Source organism: Euwallacea similis, chromosome 17 (assembly GCF_039881205.1).
Source record: "Euwallacea similis isolate ESF13 chromosome 17, ESF131.1, whole genome shotgun sequence".
NCBI lineage: Eukaryota > Metazoa > Arthropoda > Insecta > Coleoptera > Curculionidae > Euwallacea > Euwallacea similis.
The window spans coordinates 1,748,943-1,774,268 of record NC_089625.1 but is presented as its reverse complement, the minus strand read 5'-3'; the positions used below and the strand labels follow the sequence as shown (position 1 = coordinate 1,774,268).

The following is a 25,326-nucleotide window of genomic DNA, read 5'->3' as shown; positions in this document are numbered from 1 at the left end:
GGTAAAATTTTTGGGAAATTTGGTAAATACCCCGGTGATTCCTATATCATCCCTTGGGTTTTTTAGTTCAACCAAAATCACCATAAATATGTGTTAAGTGATAGAATTTTATACTACAAGTAAACTATTATAGCAAATCTCTTCAAAATTACAAAATTTCGAAAAAATATCTTAAATATATTGACAGTTGTTAAATAAATATACAGGGTGTATCACAACTTATAATAATATTTTCTATCATACAAAAGCATAAAAAAATTAATTTAACACCAATTAAAAGTACTCATTTACAATGCTGGGCTTGAAATTCCTTCATAAACTTCACCAACAACACTACGTCTTCATAAGTGGTTGCATTATAGAGGGACGCTCTTATTCCTCCCACTGATCTATGTCCTTTCAGCTGATACATGAACCTTTTTTCGGCTTCCATTAGAAATTTGGTTTCCAGTGTTTCATCTCCTTGGGGCCCTCCCACCCTGAAAGGAATGTTAATGCGACTGCGGCAATTTTTGTCGATAGGGCAGCTGTAGAAGTCTTTGGAGTCCCTTATTGCTTCATAGAGATGACTACTTTTTTTCAGAGATTCCTTTTCCATGCACTCAACACCACCGTTCTTTTTGATCCACTGTAGGACTTTTTCCATTACATATACCCTGAGGGGCAATTTAATTATAAACAATTCATTTGTATTAAATTTGACTTACGAAAATGTTGCAGGTGTATTTAGAATGGAGTTCTGTTTCAAAACCTCGTTGAAATCAAACACTGAAGGGCAGATTTTCATGGCGGTTCCCAGTAAATCTTCTCTGATGATCGCAATAACTACCCCTGCCGGACCTATGTTCTTTTGAGCCCCACCAAATATGCAGCCAAACTAGTATAAAAAATTACCATTTAAAATCTTCATATAGAAATTATAACTTAATGCCCTACCTTTGATACATCAATTTTTTTGGTCATAATATTTGAAGACATATCAACAATTATGGGAACACCATTAGTTTCGGGAATGTAGGGGAACTCAACACCTGTGAAAATTCATTTAAGAAGGAGTTAAAAAAAATAGCATTTTGCACACCATCCACAGTTTCGTTATCACAGTAATAAAAATATGATGCTTCTGGATTCAAAGTCCAAGTGCTCGGGTCTGGAATGTTCCCCGGTTTATCCGGTTTCGGAAAGGCTAAATTGACAGTGCCGTACTTCTGAGCCTCCTTCACAGCCCTGGCAGACCAAGTTCCGGTTATGGCATAATCAGCAGTTCCGGTTCGGCCCATAAAGTTCATGGCCACTGCTGCGAAGGCCCCAATGCCGCCTCCTTGTATGAACACAGTTTTGTAGTTGTCAGGAACATTTCTAATGTTAAAAAATGTTAATTTTTTTGGCAAATTTCCTCCTAATAAAACCTACAAAAGCTGCTTGATTGTATCGTGGGCACTTTGGTTGATTTGCATGTACTCCTTCGACCTATGACTCATTTCCATTAGACTCATGCCGGTGTTACGGTACGATAGGAGTTCGCCTTGAACTTCGGTTAGGACCTGCGTTAGTTTAACGTTTCAATTACTAAACGAGTAGTCAATCGAGCTATGAGTTAATGAAGTAAGAGTTTAAGCACATCTTTCGATAAATGTCGAGTACATTTTTGGAACTTTTTATTTTAGACGTTGTTTGTTTACCTTTGTAAGTATGTAAACTCTGGACAAACATTAAATATATTTTAATGATGTTTGGGGTGTTGAACATTCGAACACTCGCATTCTTATCAAAACTCTAAGAACTTAAAAATATCTTCAAACTTACGTAACAAAATGTTGCAGTATATGGATATATGGAGTTAGCAAGGTTATGTGACCTTGACGTCATTTCTTGATGCGAATGTTCAATTTCCAGATATAGAGAAAGTTATCAATCTTTCCACATCTGGGTATGCTTCTCATGTTTTTATTCTTGTGTTATAAGCAGGGTGAAAGAACTGTGCAGGAATAAAGACTTTTCAATTCCTAAATGAATATTTTGTTCCATATAGAGGGTGAAAATGTAGGTTCTTATGCATGAAGTCGTGCGTTGTACTAAGACAAATTTAATGCATCTAAATCTATTCAGATAAGATGCAGGAACGCTTTTCATCTCACAGCAGTTGTTTTCTTAGCTACTCGACCAACTACACACTTCTAACGTTTTGACTTTATGACTCTAAAATTAAGTAAACGTATTTTCTTACCTCTCTGGGCAATTTTGCTGGTCCAGCTCCGAAATTCAACGCCGACTGACTGCTACCCATTTCGACTACAAAAATCCCAAGAAAATATCACAGAAAATTTCAAGCAATTTTTAAAGGTCCACGCTCTTTGCAGACTAGTATCCACTCGAACACACGTGTGACTTCCAACAAATACTGTTAAATACTATTTGGTTTGGTTACTTGGTGTGCTATTTGTGTTATTTTTCACTACGCACTATGCACAGGCAGCACTTGGTAACCAGTTTATCAGGCAGCAGGTACCTTTTCGCATGATGTTTCTGCCTTGAGACGATGCTTTTATATATCGACTGATAGTTGCGTGCTACAGTCAACAATCAACGTAGTGTTACGTCGAATATGAGGGGGCAAACCACAAGTGTATGTGTCTCATACCGTGTGTCTTGAAAATGAAATTTTTAGATGTACAAGCATCGGTATACGCGCTGGCGTGACATATTTTAAAGACACTATATAGGTCTGATATGGTAAACATGTTGTGATGATTCTTCAAATAATTCGCCTGGATACAACGCGTTGGCAAATCTTTTTATTACTTAATTGTATTTTGGTTTTGCGTTATTTCAACTCGAGATAATTTTCCTGTAAACAGTGATAATTCGCCATGTGGGGTAATAACGATCATTGTATTACCCAATGATTATTTTATAAGTGCAAATACATACATATGTTGTTGTGATGATATTATTTTGTTTTTGAAGTTATTCAAATAATTTTCAAAAAAGTACTCAACGAATACACTTGAATGGTGCAATTGACATATTGTTTGAAGAATTTAAACAGTTTGAACGCCATAACACATATCAAATCTGTTGTGTGTTAAATAACTATCTTTACCATATTCCGTCACAATGAACACGAATCAATTTTTCCAGTACTTACTGCAATAATAGTAACCTCTGGCCTTTTGATAGGACTGATTTGAATGAAACGACCTTAAAGAAGTGCTAGATTACAAAATCATGCAGGCGTTTGCATCATGTTCTTTGGTAAAATACAAATAAATCTGGAAAATTCCGATCTTAGATATTCGTCCCAGAGGACTTTGAATCTAGAACCAAGACTTTGAATCTAGAACCAAAGAGATTATCTTTTTTTTGTCTCTCGTGATTGGGAAACTTTGAAAAGGCACCCTGTCCTGTTTGCAATCGAGGATTTTTACTGTCGTAAAATGCCACCATGGATTTTCCCGGGAATGCCGTAAGGTATCCTTTAGAAAATAGGAGGTTATATGAAATTCTCTAGAGATCTTCTTGAGAGAGTAGAAATTTATAATGGGAATTTTTTGTTAACGTTTATTAAAAATTACGTTAATAGCAAAATGTAAATGCTAAATAAAAAACAAACACATATGTGCATATACAATTATTTAGAAGAAAAAGTTAAGATTTCGATAGGGCTTAAATCAGGAATATAGTTTGAAGCAGGTTATACGCATTCGACATAGTATGTTCACATCTATGTATGCCTAGATCCATTTAAATGATTCTATAGCTATTAAAATTTCCAAATATTCTTAATAATAAAATTCCTAAATTTTTTTATGATCAGTTGATTAAATTAAAAAATGTTATGGTCGTTTCCAAGACTTTTTCTTTATGAAGTTTACTTAAAATGAGACATTTTTATATTCAAGACGCAATATCAACTAGGCAATGATGCAGATTAATAAACATTGCTATTTCAACTTATTAAAAGTCTTGGATCACCATAGATTGAATATATTTTTTCTGGTATAAGTATAGTAACAGTGACAACGGTCAAACTTGACAAATAAAAGTGGTTAGCAATTCAGCAAATGTCAAATTTTATTATGAATGTGCCCAGTTTTTGAACGAGTGAGGTTAGAAATTTAGCCCAACCCTGAAAATTTGACACTAATTAAATGTTTAACCACATTAATTTGTCAAATTTGGTTACCGTCTCTGTTCTTTATGGACAAATTTGGCTATTGGCAGTGTCGCTGTCGTTGAAAAGAAGTCAGGTAAGGAAATAAAAAATAAAGTTCATCTATCATGGGGTCTTATGGGAAATATTGATTTTTATAAATGATTTCTTTGCCTCACTGTTTGCCACTTTAAAATATACCAGACTTGAATTTCTTCTTTTTGTTTTTGTGAAAAAATATCTGCATTGAATGGGAAACTATAATTTTTAAAAAGTTGGAATAATGTATGTATTTGTATAATTATTGTTTAATATATCTGACCCATACCCATAAGTAATTATCAATAATCACTCACATATTCTGGTTATATCTAGTTTTCTGGTGGCTGTAATCTGGTTCTGTTTGGCTTTTATCATTAATTGCTTCTCATTAATTATACTTGTGGCAATATTAGGACTTATTAGCTCTTCAAATCTGTGACAATAATTTAATACTTTCAAAGAAATGCTTGTTTTCCTTAATATATGTTTTAAAAAGTTTTTACGAAAATTTTATTGCGGTCCAAATGAATAATGAAAACTGCTAGAATTTAGTGTATATTTGTAAAAATTAAGCTTTGAAATGTTTGTTATTTTTTTATTCCAAAATGTTATACCGTAAACTACCAAAAATAAGGTAATTTTAAGTATAAATACATGCACATATTTGTCATACATTAAAGGTAAATTATCATCTCTAAATACATCAAAACTTGATTTAAAAATGAAATTTAATACACGGCAAGTAGTTCCATAATTAAGTAGGTAAATACTATTTAAAGTTTTCTATCTTAATTGTATGCGTAAAAATATCGTGTATTCTAACGTCATAACCGACGCTAGGATTTAACAGAGGATTTTCAGTTTTTGTATAAAAAACTTGGGGCTTTTAAATTGGGAGCGCTTGCTGTATCACCTATTTGTAAAGTTTTTGGAAATACGTCTTTCTCTAATAAAAACTTTAAAAGTTCCTATTACTTTAAATATTCGAAACAATATTGATCCATTTAGTTATCAATTACTACATATTCTTCGAGAATCAGAAAACGTGTTCCTAAGCAATAGAACATTGAATTTACCCTGATTTTTGCCCCCGTCAAATTTTCTGCATATCTTCAATCTTTACCCTCTCATATAACACACCATTGTGGTATGTTCAATCAACATCCAACTTTAACAATTTATAATCCAGAGTACTAATTGCGTCTTAATCACTGTCATCATCATTATGTCCTCTATTTAGGGGTCTTCTGCTGTCCTCATCTGATCCATATATCACGTCCTCATCAGAGTCATTGATCATGGAGAAAGCTGGGTTGTCTTTGGTGATAGTTTGATCTAAAGGTAAGCAAATTTCACTATAGTTTGGTAATTCTATAGTTTACTATAAAAATTTTACCATGAATGTTTTTGTTTGACGCTGGAGAATACACATAAGCCATGGTATAGACGTATATGTTGAGTAAACCGTAAAACGACATAAATTGCCCAGAATTAGAGTATTTAGTATCCAATTGAGCAACAAAGTTGTCTTCCAACACATCCACCCCGAATTTATAAGCGGTGATGATTCCTCCTATTATTAGCACTATTAGCATCAGTAGGGTCAGAAACTTTAATCGAAGGCCAAAGAATGGCATTGATCTAAGTTCTGAGTAGGCCTTTAAAATCAGGAAGGTTAGGTACAGCAGATATACCACTCCAAAAATATAGAAAAATGCTTTTACTACCTGCAAAAAAGCTATAAATTTATAGAGTTTCTCTATGTATAGAAATAAATACTGACGTAGAAATCTGCTTCTAAAGTGTGGTCGTAAGCAGGATCCTTGAGTTCCCCAATTTTTTGCCAAGTCGACATCACCATTGTTGGGAAATACATCATGGCGACCACAAAAAACTTTGGAAGGTAGAATGTGTATAAGTTCCTCTCATTCTGTCTCAAACCATGGTAAACACTCAACCAAAACAAGAATAATGTTGCCAGAAACGTAGCTTGGAAAATGGCGTCCAACATCCCTGGTAGCCACGAGCTTAGTAGGAATATTGTGGGGAAAACTGGATCTGATGTAAAAGCTTTTTAGTAACTGTTTTCTAGTTTAGAGTGGGTGGACGTACTATCAAACGCCATCAATAGAGGCAATAAAATCCCCACCCATTTTTGCTCAAAGGCCCAACAGTGCACTGGATATTTTCGGAGACCTTGATAGAACCACCACTGTAATGTTAATTATGGTTATTAAAAAATCTAGGTACCAACCAAGCTGTGAAAAATTCTTGGAGCATAGCATACAAAATAAGTATAGAGATATAAGTAATTGGGAATTTAAAAGGCAATAAAGTAGGTCAAGGTGCCTTGTAGTCTCTCAGTTTCTTCCCGAAATGACAAATTTCATGGTCAAAGAAGTGGAAATACTGGGAATGATTAATTTGATTTCAAATTTGCCCTAGATTGATATATAATAATTTGGCACATTCTCTCTAGAAGAAAGTTTCATGGTAATCTGCTGAAAAAAAATCAAATTTGGTTGAAAGCTTAAGGAAAATTTTGCTATTACAGTTCTGTCACAAAAATGAAGATATTAAACGTAGAATTTTCACAGCGGTTAAAAATTTTCAAAATTGGATTGAAACCTAATCGTGTTCTGTTTGTGCTTATTGGAATCTTTTGCAGTTAACTCGTAAAAAAGAACAAAAGTTTTGCATAAATTACGAACATGTTTGATAGCGTTTTTTATTTGGAAATCTTGTCCAGAAATAATTGATTCTTATTCCTGTTTAATGGAAATCAATAAAGTAGTACGGTAATACATTGACTCTGCACTAAATTTATCGACAGAAAACGCTATTAAACACTTTATTTGGCAGAAAATAAGTCTGCCAAATCGTCAGATCTTGATAGTGCTATACTACATTTCTGTGTGTCATCTTACCGTAATACCAAAGGCCCCAATAAGGAAAATCAGCCTAAACCAGACCTCAATTTGGGTAAAATCTGGATTATAAGTTTTGAACTGAAATCAAATGATACTCTTAAAATATGTCAACTAAAACTGTCTGAGAAAACTTACATGAAAGTACAACTCCTTAATATTATATCTGGTATGAAAAGATTCTAGATTATAAAACTTAATATTAACAATGTAATGGGTGTAATCCAGGTGGCCCAAATGTAGAACAATGAACTCATCGCAAATTTGCTTATCACAGTGTAGATGGCGCGTCCTGAAATTTGATCTAATTGTGAGGGGCCTCAAAATCAGCAAACCGTCCACACCTATTCTGGTGATCTTTTCTATTTAAGATCTCCTCAGGCTTGTGGTCTTCGTTTATCCCAGAAAGGGTGACGCAGACATTAAATTCTTTATCTATTATTTCACCTAAAAATCATCCGTTGCATTCTCTTCTTATACGGTAATTTGATTTACCATCTGAATTTTCAGTTTTAAACTTAGCAATCACCCACAATTGTTGATGGTATGTTGATAATCTAGGAGTTTTCATTACATACGGCCCTGTAGCCACATCTTTTCTGTCTGAATTGTTCAATTTTGGTAGTAAAGAGGTTGCATCTATAGGGGATGTTTGTGTAATCGGAGGACCTGAAATAGAGGATGAAACTTTCAGAATTTGGGGGGTTGTTTTGATGGTAAGGCATACCTGCCAGTCCTATGAAAATTGTAAGGCTGAGGCATGCGAAAAAGAGCACGAAAATCATGACGAACTCCCGTTTATGCATTGAGTAAAGACGCATTTGGACTGATCTGAAATGCGGATTAATTAAAAATCAGATGATATTTATCTATGCGGATTTACCTTTCGCATCTATCATGATGGTATGCTGGGGCTATGTACTTGTCAAATTCGCTGAAAATATCACTAAATTGCGATAGGGCATTTCTGATTTTAGCAAACATTCCCCCGGAGGGTAGCTGATAAGTGTACCCAAGGTTTGGGTCGTTTGGAGGCATTGTGAAACTCAAATTTAATCTAAAAGATATAGAAGAGTTCTTAATCTTTTCATTTAAACTCTCACTCAGCGTCAGTAATCACCTTTCAGACTAAAATAGCACTTAAATTAGGAATTATAAAGAAAACACAGAATTCACATGAAAACTGGGAGGAAACTCGTGAAAACAATGTTCAAAGGGAACTTATCATGTGCGCTAGTCTGTTATTGATCCATTGCGCATCGAGAAACTTTCCACATGTTGCTCCGCATAAACCAGGGGCGTAGATTAAAAATTTCTTGTCTAATAAACACATTTATTGCTGAACACATTTATTACAAACACCGATTTTTATAAATTTATACACTACGTTATTTCGGCTCTACGTTGAGCCTACGTAAAACTTAGAGATAAATACAAATTAAGACGTACTTTACTTTGTAATTAAGTTGAGCTTAAGAGTATTGATTTGCTTTATGATTGTCAATAATATTTAGAAATTATGGAATCTTTTGGACAAAATTGGTTAGGACAGATAAAGATTCTAAAGAGGAAGCAAGAAGTAATATTAATTATTCGTAAGCTATACAAATTTTTATGGTAAATTTTCACAACTTACATAATGTAATAATTGTGCGTTAAGATTGTAATGCTTTTGCCACAATGACATATTTAAAATTCAACTACTTCCAGTCAATTAACAATATCAATGTAATAAAATATTAAATTATGCTTTGATTATTCGTCCGTAACATCCAGTGAAATATAACTGTAATAGTCTTTATTAACCCTGTAATCATATACTAATATTTTTAGAAAAAATTGTTCATTTGTTAACTTTATACATTTGTAGTTCTCCAGTTCTTCATTTCACATAAGGTTTTTCCGTCGAAGCAACCTGTAAATTAAGTGATTTAAAAATTCATAAAAATCAGGGAACAATGTAGAAATTCACTACATAAATTTCATGCAATTTACATCTTACATACGCCATTATGGACGGAGGCGTTTGCTGAATTGGAGATAGAGTTGATTAGCTTCTCGTTTTCTTCACGTACTGGAAGAAAAGAATGTTTTTAAAAATTTCGAAAAATATTTTAAAAATTAGAGCAGTGAAAAATGCTGAAAAATATTCCTATGTCTTTAATTTATTACCTGGAAAATTCGGATTTTTAAATAATCTGAATTCTTAATAAAATGTATTGGGACAGTTTTGACCAACTTTGACTGGCCTTAGAAGTTGCTTCTAAAGCTGATCGATGATGACTCGCTTTTGACCAATGAAATATTTGAAATTTTTGGCCAACTTGAACCCGAACAAAAAAGAATTCTTGACAAAATTATTTGGAACATTCTTGGTTAACCCTGACTAGCTTTGAAAGTAAATTTGACCAATTCTTAATTATAAAACTTTGAAACTAACCCACTACCAGATTCAGAGAATACTATTTTCCGAAAGGTTTTTTTAAACATATAAAAGAAGTATTATTTAAGAGTCTTTTGGTTAATTTTCAACGAAGTTCGCTTATATTAGAAGAATTATTTTTACCTAGGAATATTCTCAGAATTTTGGACTAATCGCATTTTATAATCTGTTTACCAATTTCGTCAATAAGAGGTGCCATTCTTAGTGTAATTGCGACTAATAACAGGCACAGGAAAAGCAATAGGCAGGCAGTAGCTACGATTGTCCATTTCGCTCTTGGAGGTAATTCGTCTTCATTCAGTGCCTTGAACACATTCTCCTGGGTGTCTACAAGATGGGAATTCAAAGCCAACCTAAAAAGAACCTGAAATAGAACATCTTAAATAATTCATATTCAAATCACCTCTTTTTTAGCCTTCTTTTCCTCCTTCTTCTGCGTTTCCTTCTAGCCCTTTTCAACTCCTCCCTGGCAATCATGGCCTCAGTCTCCACATCTCCTTCAAAACCCTCCATTTTAATTTCGATATATTCATCTCCTGATAATTGATGAGGCCTAAAACTTTTAATATGAGTGACTTTATTAAATTTAATCTGTATCATACTTCAGTTGGCTGCAATAGCATGATTGAGATTGACAGCTTGAGCCTTTTGAGCAATTCTCTTCTATATGCAGAGTTTGACTCTCAGGAGAAGAAGTTTCTTGTCTCAAAACTTTAAATCGATTAAACTATTTAGACTAAATTTTAATTATATTTAATCACCTTGTCTTTTAAATTGCCTACTTCCTGATACAGTTTTCTGCACGTGAACCTTTCGGTCCTTCTTTCTAGACTCGTTTTTCTTTTCGTCCTCGATTTTGAAGTTGGTTTTGGGCGATGAGTGAAACTTGAGTTTCCCTAGGAAGTTCCTTGGACTTGAGTGCAGGCTGGAATTTTTGTCATTCTCTTGTTTGAGGGCTTCCACTTTGTTCTCCACTAGAGTGTTGAGTATGGCATCTAGCCGTAGCACACCGAATGAGGAGGGAACTGACACAATGAGAAAGATATTTTATTCAATTTAAGGAATTATAGAGGAAGTTGAGTGAAAAGAAGCGAAAAATAATTCAGAACTTTATTATTAAATACATTATTTAATCACAAAGTAGTTATTTTTTTAACATCAATTTAACACTTTCGCACTTGCTAAATACAATTTAATTTATTTCAACTTAACTCCACAATAATTTTAAATACGACCAGTGAAAATACTATTTTCCAGTTAAACATTTTCTCGTTGAGCTCCCGATCTAATTTATTCTAGTTAATTATGGATTGAGACGCAGTAAAATTTATGAGTAATATATGGAAAACTACTTATATGAGCAGTTCGTGCACGGTGTAACTTTAAAGTTAAATTAATAATATACCGGGGTACAAAAAAATTGCGAGGTTTTAACTGTAACAAAATAATTACCAACAGAGTATTCTAGACACTATACCAAAATTAAAATAGATTTTTTTTACGCTATTGCACTCCAAGAATATCCTGAATATTAAGTTTTGTGACCACATGTAAATGGTTGTCTCGAATTATTTTAAAAAAATAGAAAAATAGTCTTTAACTTTGCAAATCTATATTTCTCTTATCATTAACATGTGGGTCTAATATTTTTTCATTGGGAATTTGTAGTTCATTTGTGTTCCATCGACTAAAAGACACCCAGTATATAAAAAAAATTTTCTGTCGATCTCGTATCTTTATATTCCTCTATAGAAAGCCAAAATTGCAACTTTTGCCGGAAAAAATTATCCTTCTTCATTTATCGTCTAATAGACCTTTAAAAGTTCGTTATAATACCTCCAATAATCTCCTTAAAACACTTAACAACCTGATACGTTAATCAAAATGGAGTAATTAATGTATAGCTTAGAGGCCATAAACGGCTTTTCCATATTTTATGAAACCTTATGGGATTAATGGTAGCTGAGAGGATGCGTCAATTCAGGTTAATGATATACAAATTAGCCAAAACGGTAGTATAGGGGATACTATACGTAATATAGCTTTCAGTAGTCGACTATTACTTACCTTCATCCGCACATAAATCTTCTGTAGAGACAGCTTTGTCTAAAACTGGCATTGTTTTTCCTGTAAAATAATTCAGAGACTTGAATGAGCTCTATTCTAGAACTAAGTAATTGAGTCGCTCTTGTTTCAATGGGTCTGTTTATAAAGAAAAATTCCATATTTTATAGTGCATGACCTACTTTTGGTATCGGAATTGGACATGAACCGAAGTAATTGAAAGATAAAAGCTGAGAGGAAGCTTAAACTGGATTTTCAGAAGCTCATAAAGTCAGTGACAAAACTTTTCGATAGTGTTAGTCAAAAAAAGACCTTTGAAATTGTTAATAAAATATTTTAAAAGCCGTGAAAAAGTTCCGAAAGAAGAAAACATGTATTTTCCCACACAATTTAAAATTTCATGCACAGGATACAAAACACAACAGGTAGCCACGAAAATATTTACCTTCCTCTGAATTTGGTAACATCATTCTCTATCGACAATAATTCTTCCATAAACTTTCTCCATTAGTTCAAACACTTTATAGAAATAAAAAAAAACATTTTTGTCTGGATATCGAATTCCGGATAAAAGCGCGTGGTCCTGTAAAATTTCCAGGATAATGTCTGGGTGCTGTTGCAGCGGTTTAATATATGGCCGCTTCGATCGTGGCGGCGCCACTTTGGAATGGGTTAAGAAGGGCCTTGTTAAGGGCCTTAAGTACGGAGATTTCCAATCGTATTAAGGTTAAATTATATCAAAACATAACAATAATTGAATATTTGTTATTAATCAGAAATGTTAGTTCTCTGAGAAAAAATGTCTTCCGAATTTCCCTCAAATGGTATACACGGGAAATAATATTGATATTAAAACGCAGAGGGCTCTTAAAAGGTCTCCAAGAAAAAGTTGTCAGATAAAAGAGGAGCCCCTTAAGTGAATATTGAGATCTAAATCATTTATCATTTGACAAGTAAAATAAGACTATTTTGCCTGGAATAATAAAGATGATGGACATAAAAATAGATTTAAGAGCAATAACAAACTTCAGAAGTTGTTTTTGGGAAGAAAACAATGTAAATTTGCCCTTGTTCGAGGATAATAGTGATTGAAAAGAGTGATTTATTGATCTATAAAGATGCGGATTAAAAGGTAAAATATGGTAAACTTACCAAAGAAATTATATGATTGATGATACCGCACTGACTCATAACACCGTCTGCCAAATAATGGATTTTTGATTGAAACGCAACAGTTTAATGTGCTGTAAAGTTGGCCGATAAAACAAACAATGATTTGATGAAATGGGAACGATGATTTTTCGCGTAAATAGTATCCAATTATTCAGAGCAATAAGGAAGATATTGGAGCCGGAAAAGCCAAAAGAAATGGATTTTATTCGACTTCAAAAAAGTTCTAAATTCCCTTTAAAATTCATGAAACCGATAATATTTTCGTCGATGGCAAGTAATTAATGCCTTTTTGTGTCATTCTCCAGAAGAACAAGTGTGAATCTAGTTTTTTTTTTACAAATTTTGATGTATGCATAAATTCCTACTCTATACTTCATCTATAAATCTTGAAATCTATAATTTTGTTGAAGAAATCAATTTAGAACTCATTTTAAGAAAAAAAGTTTATGATTTCAGATCTACAGAAGAAAATCTGTTGTGTGACAAATTATTTCTTGTATTTGTAAGGAACCAAATCCATTAAATTTTATGCAATTTTGAGACTATAAATATCTCTTATAGTTTCTGAAGTTCTCTTTGTCTGGAAAGGAAGCTGATTTTGCATTTTAGTCTATTCTGACATTTATAGGCAATTATCTATCCTCATTTGTATGCGATTTTGAGGCTCTAAGGACCAGTTCTTCTATGTTGGCTAAAGTATAAGTGTAATGATTTACATATATCAGCCAAGTCTTTTTTTACGATTAACATCTTCAAAAGACAACCAGCCTATTCTGACGCTTACAGCGCTTACCCACTAAAAACCTCTGGATTCCTTTTGTAATCTGCGCCGACCCTGAACTGTCCCTGGAGGACAAAAGTGTTAGTGTCGACGGAGGCTCTGAAGTTATTTTAAATGATTTGTTTTCCATCGTGGTATCAATTCGAGTCAGAATTTTGAAAAATAAATAATTTTCCCTAATTTAACTTTATAACTGTACCTTTGAGTAGCCAGACAATGCATAAACAATCCCGCACCCAACCGGTAGCAATCATTAACCGTACCAATGTGCATGCAGCATATCAGCCAAGTCTAATCATCAGTTAAATTATCTCTGTCAATTATGAAAGTGTTTCCAATAGTTGTCTTTACTTTAACTGTTGGTAAAGTCTTGACTTCATTTGTCAGTTAACTGGCAACTATCGCTCCCTAATTAGAAATTGAAAAACCGATTCTAAGCTTGCTTCATCGTACTGAAAATTGTTGACTTTATTGATAAATTATTAATAGCTCTTTTCTAAAAAAGTCAAATAAAGGAGATAAAATTGTATGCTGCCGGATTTTTTTTATTTCGATAATAATTCTACTTTTCTTCTCATATAGTTTGGAGGTGTGCACTCATGTGACGGTGACATATCGGATTAAGGGTCAAATTATTAATATGAAATTAACTTTGCCATCAAGCTAGTTTCCATAGAGACAAAGAATCTGACCAATACTAAAACTCTAATTCAGTGTAAATGACTTCGCAATTAATGTTTAACTGCAGCATTAACAACTGTGGTTTTAAGCAGGTGTAGGGGACATAAACGGCGTTGAAGTTCAACTACATTGTTTAATCTTAGAAAACCTGAATGGTTATATTACATTTTTTGTAAATCTCTCAATTTGCGTAAAACCAATGTGTCCTTTTTTTGTTGTCATCCATCTGTTCTGTAACCACACTTGTCCCCAGCGCTTTGCACTGTTAACCATTAACACTGATGGCTCATGATAGTGATAAGACACCAGACCAAAACTAGTTATGATAGCAGGTTATATATACTGTTTAATAGATTTAATTGTACAACAATAATTTGACCCTACAACAGTCAAAGACTGGGTTAAATAAAATCCTAATATCATGTGAATTTATTTCTATGTGAAGCTGTTATTAAAGGTGAATAACAATGTGAATGAATTTCTACAATGTCAGTTTAATTTAACATTTCCATCGAGGTTTCAAATTTGCAGTTTGAGCCGTCTTGGAAAGTCTTTTTTTGAAGCTGCTACCTCTACCAGAAAAACTGCAGGTTTCTTCCTCCTCTAATGTATTTAGAATCCTCCTCGGTACATCCTGATCTTCAGAATCATCACTAAAGAGGTTTTCTTCAACCTGAACTGCTTTCTGGACCTGAAGAGTTGTCATTGTCATTTTTGGATAATGGAATCCAGATGGATACATAAATATAGGCTGTATCTGGATGAACAGGAATTACTTTTAAGGCTTAATCTGTGATTCATCTCGATTAACTTTCAAGGTTTCCGCTTAAAAATCCTTTAATTTATGAGGGCAATGCATGTATTCTGAGCAACAAGATGAAACTCAGAATGTTCATAGCGCAAATGAAGAAAATGAAATTTTTCTAACATTTTTTGAATTGATTAAGTAGATTTGATGCTTAGCAGTTTTAAGTCTGGTTGATGTATTAGTATGAGAAATCTGTTCAGAATATTTTCTACTTAGTTCTGAACTCATAACATAGTATTCAATGCTGTGTAGATAAGAGGATTTCAGCTCAGAATTCTCTCATTTCAAGTGAAGAATAAGTTCTTTCTCAAGAAAAGAAAGAGTTCTGCTCAAAATTTTTCTCATTTCCATTGTGTTCAACACAAGTAGAGAAAAATCAATTTCATTGACCTTCTGAATTAGTTTTGAATGAAGCTTAATCTGTGCTTCGCTGCTATTAGTTAAATCGTTACAATTTTGCTCAGAATTCCTTCGACGCTTCTCTAAAATTAGCGTAAGATGGGAGTTTTCATCTGTAAACATAACCATTAACTCAGAGTGTCCAATTTTATTAACTTTCTGGCTTATATTGATAAGCCTAATAGGCGTTTCAACCCTGTTGGAATTAAATTTAGAATTCCATTGCTATCTGTGTGGAAAACATGTTTGGATAGTTTTGAATATTGGCAATTTTCTGATCCAATACAGATTTTTTAGAGGATTATACAAAACCTTCCGTACCGTAATGTGCATTTAAATACACTAATATCTCTAAACCTACGTGAAATTACAACTACCATGAAGTAATTTAATAAAGACTATATTTTCTCATACTATATTAAAATACATAACTGGGTGGCCAAAGATACCTATGTAAAGACTAAAATATTGTTACTTTTTTCATACATGCACTTCCTCTATTTATAGCAAAACGTGGAGTGAGAGAACACCATTGATTAGCAACATCTAAGTTTACGAATTCTTATAACAAATCTTTACAAGTACATGGGTAATGGACTACATTATACACGGCCCATTACTGGAAAGCTCGAAATCAGTCCTTCATTGCCTCTTATCTTAAACTTACAGTACCGGCTTTAGAGTAGTGAGCCCTTTTGATTTCTTTTATTACTTACTTCTAGACCAAAGTGATTGCTATAATAGTGCAATTATTGTGGTGAACTAGGTAGTTGAAAATTGCGTAATATTTCAGTTCCAACTGAAGAATGTTCTATAATATAAAAATGGCCTTATATAAAGTTAAAATGCGGCAATCAACCTAATAACTACTAAGTTTAGTACATACTTTAAGTTGGTACCAACCAAAAGCTCTAACACCGATTAGTACTGAAGTCATTAGAGTCTACTAAAATTCCGACACATTGGGTAATAAGGAGAAAACTTAATTTCATAGACAGAGGCTTGGTTTACGTGAATTTCAAATTGATGGTCCAATATGGTGATACTTTAGCAATATATTTATCAGCAAAAGCCGTAATTCTAAGTAATATTGAATTTTGTTTCATGGAATATGTGGTTCAGTAGGTAAAGTATTACCCTAAATGGTACAAAACTTAAAGTACTTAAATCGGCAAAGACCTTAAAGTCTGCTTTTAGTGCTCCTGATTCAGATTCTCGTCAGCTACTGGTGCTTTGGGATCTTGTGAGTTGATTGAATGCTACAGTTTGAAATAAATAAATAAAATAGTGTTAGTATTCAGTCTACAAAGGAATTATACTTTTTACAAAATTCTGGTTACAAATCATTAAAATCCATTAGATATATCGTGACAGTAAGCGATGGCAAAAACAGGGCATTTCTGATAAACGAACTATGTCAATCTATATAATATCGAATTCATAATGAGGATAAATAAATAAAAAGGCATTGCATGTCTGGAAGTTAGAATTGCATGTTAATATAAAAATATAGGGGATTATTTGCAGAATTGTATTAAAAAAGATTATTATTTTGTCTAAAATAGGAAAATCAAATCGAAGATAAGTAATATTTGATTAATATTTTCATTCGTGTTAAATCAGGTTAGTAGATGCTAGAATTCGGATTAGTAATAAGAAATCTAATTGCCAAAGAACCATTGCGCTCAAATAGCAAGCTGATGTTGAGAAAGCCAGTAATGTTAGTCCTCTTAAAGTCCTCTCTGGTTTGTGATATTTCGGTCAATTCGAGTTATCGACATTTTATTTCGTTATTTTTCCTGTTAAAATCTAGGTAATCAGCCTACGATGCGGTTAAGAATTATATTAGTACGATTACTAGAATTCCAAAGACTATCATGTTTCATTTTTCAGACCCATTAGTGACACCTCTGATTTCGAAAGATTTCAGGAAATCATTATTTTGCGCAATTGTTTACTTTAAAAACAATAGCATACTAAAAACTCAAGATATTTTGAAAAGGAATACCAACATTCCCAAAAACAATAAACAAGTAAATAAGAAACCATAACGAGAAAAAATTAAAAATGTTCATAAAAACGCCAGTTTGCTACTTAAGGGTAAATTGTTAGGCATTCCATCGATAAAGGTAATTGCGATACCTGATAAGTAAAATTAGCCATGAAAGTCTTAGTAAAATGAGTAGAGGTAGCCTCGATCCTAGAAGAACGAAACGAGTGATAAAAATGAAAACTAAAAAAAACATAACGGGCTTTATGACAAGTTAAAAGCAATAATTTCGGAAAAAAATAATGGTGGTGCTAAAAGGGAACTTTCCGGAAAGAACCAACCTGTGATCCAGACAACGAGTGCCCAATACTGGATTTTCCAGACCTGTTCTGCTGCCTTAAATAGTCCTTGTCATCGAATATCTTCTTCTCTCCCCCTGCAGGCTTATGTTTGACATTATCCATGGATCCAACTTTGCTCGACGCTTGAATATCGAGTTTCTTGTTTTCAATCTAAATAAACAACATTTTTGTTTGTTAATTATAGGTCCTAAGGCCACAAAAAAGCAATTTGCTAAATTAATTCCTGGCCAAAACGCCCTGGGAAATCAGATAAGGTTGTCTAAATTGGCACGATCGATAAAGGGTAGGTTTTCGTGTCGGGAAATCTATCTGGGTGTAAACAAATGTATTTATAAACTGCGAAATTCAACCCTGGTTTTCTAATTAAAAAAAGTAAGTATCTACTTATGGTAATTTGATATAAAGCTTTACAGTAGATTTAAAGGCCTCTCCCATGTTGCGTATATTTTCCCAAATCTGGACACGCAAAAAAATGCCAAAATTACCCCACTTTATTGTTGATGATATGGAAACAGTGGGGTGCACGCAACCTTTCATATAAATGAAAATTCTCTTATACTAGTGTTTTCAAGCCCAAAATACATTGATAAGTAAGATTGAGTGCGGTACAAAAGCTGTCAACCCAATCTGAGATTGGGAGTGATAAACGTCAATGTTGGTGCCATTTTCACTGCAAATTTTACTTACAGAACCCGATCGGTAACTCAATTGTCGAGGACATGTACGTTTCTTTAAAAAAACAAGTATTTAAGCAAAAATTACCGGATGAGCTTTTTGGAGCTTTCGCAGAGCTTACCTTAACATCTCCTCCTCCAGGTTGATGCTTCATATTGTCCTTGGATCCCACTTTGGCTGCAGCTTTTTCCTTGAAATGGAGCTTCACAGTTTCAATCTTCTTATCGCCTCCTTTGGGTTTATGATTAGCGTTATCCAGAGACCCAATTTTCGATTTAGCGGTCCATTCGAGTTTTTGGGATAATATCTGAAACGAGAGCATAAAAATCTGAGGATATCTGTTTATATCTTCCTTCTTGTGCTGGTTTAACGAATATGGTACGCAATTTTTCTACAGTTGTGTGTAACCAATAATTAACAGCATACACTTTACTCTACAGTTGAAGAATACACTGATATAGTACACTTAACAGTGCAGGGATACCTATTCTCAAAGTGTCACTCAAGAGCACAAGAAATCTTACTTTTCGGGGAGAAGAGCTGCTTGGAGCACTTCTCGCTGATTGAGCTTCCTAGAATGGGATTGTAAACTATAGTTTTGTGTGAGTGAGTGTCTCACTAAATATATCACAACAAAAACCTTCAAAATCTATTAAAATTTGTGATTTAGTGAGACAACCTGTCGATTTTTTCTAGTTATCCTAATTTCCAAAACTCCGAAAATATTTAAAACTTTCAAAGACTTTGAGATTTCTAGACGCAGTTTCGAGATTGCAATTTAGTAAGGAAAATTAAAGAATTCCTTTTAATCTATATTAATTTCAATTAGGCTGAAATAACAGTAAATGTTCAGTGGTTTTGATGCTATAGTTACAGTGTACGAGTCAGCAAGACTTCCTTAGAATTATGATTTAGTCAGAAAATTTGAACTCTAGGTATTCAAATAATCTTATTAATATTTAATAAATTCATTATGGGTTTAAACAGATTTTGAAATACATGTGCAAGTATTTAAAAACGTATTCGTATAATATGTCTCGATTTACTAAGGAAATATGAGAATACCTAATGGTATTTTTCTTTTAGAAAGATTAGAAATAAGCTACAGATTTATGAATTTTTTTTACAGCAACATTATACTGTGCTTCTCAAATTTACTCATTGCATAGTGCAACCTTACTTTAATTGGAGAAGAGGCACTTCTGACGCTTCTAGCAGATTGCACCTAAAAGAGTTTCCTTCTTTTACTTGTTAACCTCTATAAAAGAGATTTACTCGCTATAAACACAATTTTCTCACCTTTTTCTCTCCACCCTTTGGGACATATTTGTCATTCTTAGCTTCAACCCTGGAACCGGCATTTTTGTAATCCAGCTTCTTATTTTCAATCTTCACCCGCCCACCTCCAGGCTTGTAACTAGCATTATCCAAAGAACCTATTTTCGACTTGACCACCTTGATATTGGGAGAAGGGGCTGTGCCAACTTGAATTTTATTCATTGGGAGTTCTGAAATAAATTTTATTTTGTAAGTTATCTTAAAGAATTAGGGAGGAGACCTACTTTTCTTTTCTGCAGATCCAGGAGTTGTAGCTGCGGAATCTGGTGATTGGATACTATTGGGAGTTTTTGAACCCCTGGATAAGGACCTGCCTTTGGTGGGAGTTGTAGAAGATGCTCTGGATTTGTTTGTTTTCCTTGGAGATCTGGAGTCTCCATTACAAGACTACAATTCCAGGGTTATATTGAAGAGGGGTGATTGTTTAGTACTTACATTTCCTTGTGTAGATTCATCTACTCCGCTATCGTTGTCTCCCTCTGGAATAAAAGATAAATTATTATTTAGAAGTGTAATAACTTTTCCTGGAAAGCTTCAAGCAATTTTTTTCTGAGCAACAAAGCAATGTAGAAGTAAGTATAACACGTGTAGCGACGATCTTTAAGGACTTCTACACTCAAAAAGCAGTGAAACTAGAAAATTGAAGCCACACTCTCACAAACATACTCTTTGGCTGTGAGAGGTTCAACTCCAGCTCCTTCTTCTTGGGCTCAATTGTCTCCTCGTTAATGGGTGGTGTAGTGTGTGTTTCTATATGTGGAGTTGCGTCTCCATTAATTTCTCCTACAGGTAAAAGTACTTATAGCTAGAGGATGGGAGGATAGTTACAATGCAGCTGACAAGCTGACAATAAACGTTATTAATAAATCTAAGAGAGGTTTGTGACATTGACCTCTGCTTTTGTCCTCGGTTTCTTTAATGCTGTCCATTCTGGATTCCGGCCTCGAATCGAGATCTGGCTGAGGAGACACATTTTCACTTTCCTTTCTGTGCACACTTTCCACAGAGTTTTGCCTGAAATATTGTGTAATTGTCCGGAAAGTTCCCTCTCGCAAATAGAATTACCTAAATACGTCCAAAGATTCCTGACTTTCCACCATCTCCAAGCTCACATTGGGTGCAATATTCTTCCCTATGGAGGCTGCAGAGGTGGGTCTTTGATCCATTGAAGGCCTTCTGGTTTCAGCCACATATTTGTCCACCTCTGCAGAATCCAGAGTTTGTGCCCTGGAAAGCTCCTCACTAAACCTTTATCCTGCACATTCCCTCAACTACCTACCTATTAAGTGATTCCTCCAATAAAGGCCTGGGCCTGCTGAAAGCTGGAACGGAGTTTTGCTGGAAAATTTGAGGTCTTTGAGCCAGCAATGGAGCTCTGGGAAAAGGACTTTGAGGCCTGAAAATGGGGCGCTGCTGTTGAGCAAACCCGGGGGCTGAGCCCTGAAATTTGGCCCTATAGAGTCAAAAATAAATGCCATGAGAAACTAACCGGAGGTCTAGGACCTGGATTCCCTAGAGGAGGGCCTCTAGGAGCAAATCGAGCGGTAGCTGGAGGTCTCACTCCTGGCGTTTGAGACCTGATTCCAGGGAAAGTTTGAGGGTTTTGGTTAGGATTTGGGCTGGTGAGAATGGATTGAGGACCACTGGACGGGAATGGCTGGCGAAATTGGATATTTGGCCGACTATCTGTCCGGAAAACTGGTGCTGGACGAGTCTGGATACTCGGTGGAGGAGATATTGTTGGTAGGTCCGAAGAGACCTTCGCGGGCTATTAACAACTCCTATTAGAAATTTCGCATTTTATTGATTCCTGTTTTATCTACACACATATATAGCCAGTTCGTGTAAGTTTATCCTTAATGGCCTCCATCAACCTGAATACGTGTAAAAGCATAAGGGCTCGTCAATAATGTAACGAGATAACGTCATGTGAACTGCGGTTGTGTATGTGGTGTGGATTATATCAAAGTTTTAGGCGCGATTAATACCATTATAAACAAAGTTTTTTGCAATGGTAATATGGGCATAGTTGACATTTATGCGATATCATATCTAGTAGAGTGGTTAAAGGGATGTGAGGGCTCGTGGCGAAACTGAAGGACCTTATTACGAAATATCAATTGACCCAATAAAACTCCATTGGGATTTAAATGTATTCTTAAAACAACATGTATAGTGAAGATGCTTCTTTGCAGATCAAAATCCTCAAATTCATTTCAAGTTTATCCGCGAATTCATCGATTCGCTGAATCTACCTAGTTAACACTTTAACTCCATCCGGACTTAAACATATTTTCAGTGAAGAAATTTAGTGAAGCGTTCTAGCTCATTCCTATACTCCATAAAGGTGAACTTATGAATTATTAATACTACGACTATCTGATGCGTATTTAATATTTTTGTGTTCTGATTAAAAGTGGCGGAGACTGGCACGACATAAATATGTACCCTCTGCCAGTTTTTAGGATAGTTGGAAAGCTAATAAATCCTGAAATATATACGACACGAAGGACTGATTTAAATACTCAATGTGAAGACTTCTGAGGACAACACGTCTATAACTAGCCTTACCAAGGACTGATTACTTATTTCAGTTCTATGGAGATCTGCCTCCATTGTTGGACCATTGTGTTCAGCCATTTTTACTGGAAGAAAATAGAATTTCCAAATTTGATTTTTTAATTTATAATCCTCTTACAGTGCGATCTATAAGTGAAATACTCCTCAAACATTGTTGGTAAATACCTTTCTACTCTACGTTCAAAGAAGCAAAAGTCTCTCTCTAATAAATCCCGGAATAATCCAGTTAAATTGTTTCTTTGTTGCGTGTTATGCCCCAAACAGTGCCATAATTTACAGCTACAATGCGACGCGTGCAATTCACAAATATTCCAACTTTTCCTTGAAATTTTCAAGCCTAACCAGAAAAACTCTTCCTGAAGAAATCAATGTCCCAATTGAACTCATGGATAAATAAATAGTCTTTAAATGCACATATTGATTAACATGAACAAAAAGGTTAGTAACTTGAAGCCATATATCCAGTGGTGTCTGACCCACTTTCGTAGGACAACTCATTAGGGTTAAACAATTCTGGAAAGTTGCAACTCATTATGTCACTGTACTGTTTTACGTTGTAATGGAAAACTGTTTGTCATTAAATTAAGATTTTATTATGCATTTTAATTATTGTAGATTTAAAAAAAGAGGTTTTTCCTTGGACTTGCCTTGCAAGATGCCCAGAGAAATCCAGATGGGTTTTTGGAGGTATGAAGGCAAATGTCCCGAATTGTGATGGATCTGGAAGTTAATAAGAATTTTTAAGGGATCACGCTTTCGGTATCTTTAAATAGTTTATGTGGATTTTTTCATTTTAAATTACGAGTAGATTTCCAGAGATTTCATTGGGTTTGCGGTTCAGTTCTGAGGTTCTGGATTTTATGAGAAATCTAGGCGGTTGTCAGCAGTTTCTTGCTCCGCTGAGAGTTATTTTTATTTACTTTCCAGTAATGATGCGAAGTTTCCTTTTTGCCACTGAATTTTAAGGCACTACAAATTAATTTTCCAGAAGTTTCAAGAAATATTTAATGTTTTAGATTCCCTTAGAGGAGGAAGAATTTTAGAGGTTTGCTAAGGACTTCATTTGTCTTGAGTGGTCTGTTTAAATAAATACTAACACTTTTTATTCAATTTTCAAATAATTCTATTTACCAGTCCTTGTTTTACTATTCCTTAATAGCACTTCCTTCGATCCGTTTGAATACCACATGTGTATATCTGAATATCCACTAAAATGAATTGCTTTTTACATCACAATATTTCTCAAGGATATCCTTTGTAACAAAAATCATGAAGAGAATGGAAGGGAATGGCACGAAGAGGGGTTAGTGATAATAAATTCTTTAGAATCACCCACATTATATGGAATTGAATTAAGGAGTTTGTTTAGAAGTTTATCGATATTTCTCCATTTAAAAATAGCTCCATAAAGCCCATGTATTAACAGCATTTCGTGGGAATTAACCCACAATAAACACGAGCTCTATTATATTTTATGTTTACATCTGTATGTGGGTTTCAATTGTTGCTCCAATTCTCTATTTCTTTGATATAAATAAATAATGTTAAAATATGAAATCCTGTAATTTTAATGTATTTTAAATTTCCCTAGGCCCACATATTCACATCGGTCTCGCTATAACGATTATTATTTAAAATTATTTTATTGGTATTAAAAATTTGTTCTAGTTATCATATAATAACATCGAACTTAGATTAAATTGTCTAGTGGAAAGCTGTGATTGATTACTGCCTAACCCAATAAAAAGGCATCTAAGACAACAGTGTATCAGAACACAACTACCATTGTTCTTGTACGATAGCCCAACTTTACGATAACAACTGCATTAAAACTGAATTGAACAATAATAAATGGACATGAAAACAATGGAAAGTGTTACCTGTTACCTCTGGTTACAAACACTATAGTCACGAAGGTTGGAAAATCGACTGGAAAACTGGGTGCCAGTTGAAGTTTGCCGGAAAAGCGCTATAGTGCCCTCTACTCTCATTGATCGATATCCCTTGGACGAACGAAGCGGGTTTGTACAGGATGTTTCTGAGATACTGAGAAGTCCAGAAAAGCGGAAAAAGCCTTTGGATATGTATTGAGGCACGCATTTTTTATTATATTTAGAGGTGTTTTGAAAATACAGAATTTCTGGATAAGGAGAATATACAGGTGAACATAATCAAAATCCTCTCTAAACAATAATTATTGTTTTTTCTTTTAATTGAAAATGATTGAAAAGAAATCCGAAAATTTTCTTGCCACTGGTGAATGAAGAATTTTTCTTAATCTTGTAAAGGCCAAATTGTCAATGCCTCGTTAACCTTAGCTGCAATATAATTGCCACAGAAATGTTGAAATAGAGCTTGGATAGCAGTCAAATTCTTAATGGTTTTAACCTGGCACATAACGCCACCTTTCGCGTATCAATTAAACTTTTCAGAGAGAGTAACGTCGTTGCCATCTATCGGAACGTGCATTGAGCTATTTAATTTTTACGTTGCTGGTTATTACATTTTTTTAGTGGTTTTTCTTGGTAAAATTAATAGAAAAATTACTTATTGAGTTTATAAACATGAACGTGTGTTTCATAAAACCATCTAAAAGTTTCTTTGAGAGTGCTAAAAAACCTGAATACTTGACTATATATCTATCGAAGTTAATAATAGTAGGTAAAGACTGCCCCTAAATCAATTTTTGCACCTGGGACAAATTTTTTTGTAATATGATAAAATGGTATTTTTACGCTTTAGGATGCAAAAATGAAAGCAATCATTCTAAATGATTTTAAAATAATTTTACTGTGGCTTTACACTTTTAGACATCAACACCATCAAAACACAAGGTCAACGAAAACACCACATAGAGTTTAGAGAAAAAATATACAAGTTAATGTATTTTCAGGACCGTTTAATCGTTCC

General features: G+C 34.1%; 5 protein-coding genes across 7 annotated transcripts in view; 1 reads left to right on the top strand and 4 right to left on the bottom strand.

Moving 5' to 3' along the window:
• Positions 1-201: 201 nt before the first annotated feature.
• Positions 202-2,537, bottom strand: LOC136414491 (probable phosphoserine aminotransferase). Its single transcript, XM_066398540.1, has 6 exons — positions 2,228-2,537; positions 1,414-1,544; positions 1,082-1,359; positions 937-1,031; positions 708-877; positions 202-656 (listed from the first exon to the last, which is right to left on the bottom strand). Exons 1-6 carry the CDS (start codon positions 2,285-2,287, stop codon positions 284-286), a joined length of 1,107 nt encoding a protein of 368 aa, XP_066254637.1. The 5' UTR covers positions 2,288-2,537; the 3' UTR covers positions 202-283.
• Positions 2,538-4,892: 2,355 nt separating this feature from the next.
• Positions 4,893-8,445, bottom strand: LOC136414490 (transmembrane protein 181). The gene is made up of 11 exons (XM_066398539.1): positions 8,243-8,445; positions 8,006-8,179; positions 7,850-7,953; positions 7,618-7,791; positions 7,467-7,569; positions 7,261-7,414; positions 7,123-7,203; positions 6,308-6,407; positions 5,979-6,253; positions 5,592-5,922; positions 4,893-5,530 (listed from the first exon to the last, which is right to left on the bottom strand). The coding sequence occupies exons 2-11, from the start codon at positions 8,158-8,160 to the stop codon at positions 5,400-5,402; spliced, it is 1,608 nt and encodes a 535-aa protein (XP_066254636.1). The 5' UTR covers positions 8,161-8,179; positions 8,243-8,445; the 3' UTR covers positions 4,893-5,399.
• Positions 8,446-8,549: 104 nt separating this feature from the next.
• On the bottom strand, positions 8,550-12,356 carry LOC136414492 (uncharacterized). Its single transcript, XM_066398541.1, has 8 exons — positions 12,075-12,356; positions 11,633-11,692; positions 10,327-10,590; positions 10,168-10,276; positions 9,969-10,118; positions 9,740-9,918; positions 9,129-9,196; positions 8,550-9,037 (listed from the first exon to the last, which is right to left on the bottom strand). The coding sequence occupies exons 1-8, from the start codon at positions 12,097-12,099 to the stop codon at positions 9,005-9,007; spliced, it is 888 nt and encodes a 295-aa protein (XP_066254638.1). The 5' UTR covers positions 12,100-12,356; the 3' UTR covers positions 8,550-9,004.
• Positions 12,357-15,855: 3,499 nt separating this feature from the next.
• Positions 15,856-24,336, bottom strand: tau (microtubule-associated protein tau). 3 transcript variants are annotated; one of them, XM_066398144.1, is made up of 15 exons: positions 24,297-24,336; positions 22,408-22,481; positions 21,326-21,604; positions 21,116-21,276; positions 20,902-21,063; positions 20,729-20,850; positions 20,503-20,619; positions 20,272-20,315; positions 20,061-20,223; positions 19,798-20,006; positions 19,023-19,070; positions 18,620-18,805; positions 18,511-18,552; positions 17,803-17,973; positions 15,856-16,730 (listed from the first exon to the last, which is right to left on the bottom strand). In XM_066398144.1, the coding sequence occupies exons 2-15, from the start codon at positions 22,474-22,476 to the stop codon at positions 16,665-16,667; spliced, it is 1,839 nt and encodes a 612-aa protein (XP_066254241.1). In that variant the 5' UTR covers positions 22,477-22,481; positions 24,297-24,336; the 3' UTR covers positions 15,856-16,664. The 3 variants fall into 3 exon arrangements, with proteins under 3 accessions (XP_066254241.1, XP_066254243.1, XP_066254242.1); XM_066398146.1 differs by lacking the exon at positions 20,503-20,619; XM_066398145.1 differs by lacking the exon at positions 19,023-19,070 and having other exon boundaries at positions 24,297-24,318.
• The window catches only part of PSMG1 (Proteasome assembly chaperone 1), a 49,404-nt gene continuing 45,978 nt past the window's right edge, over positions 21,901-25,326 (top strand). Inside the window, exon 1 of the mRNA XM_066398158.1 lies at positions 21,901-21,910. The gene's annotated coding sequence lies outside the window, so the exon portion shown is untranslated. The remainder of the gene's footprint in view (positions 21,911-25,326) is intronic.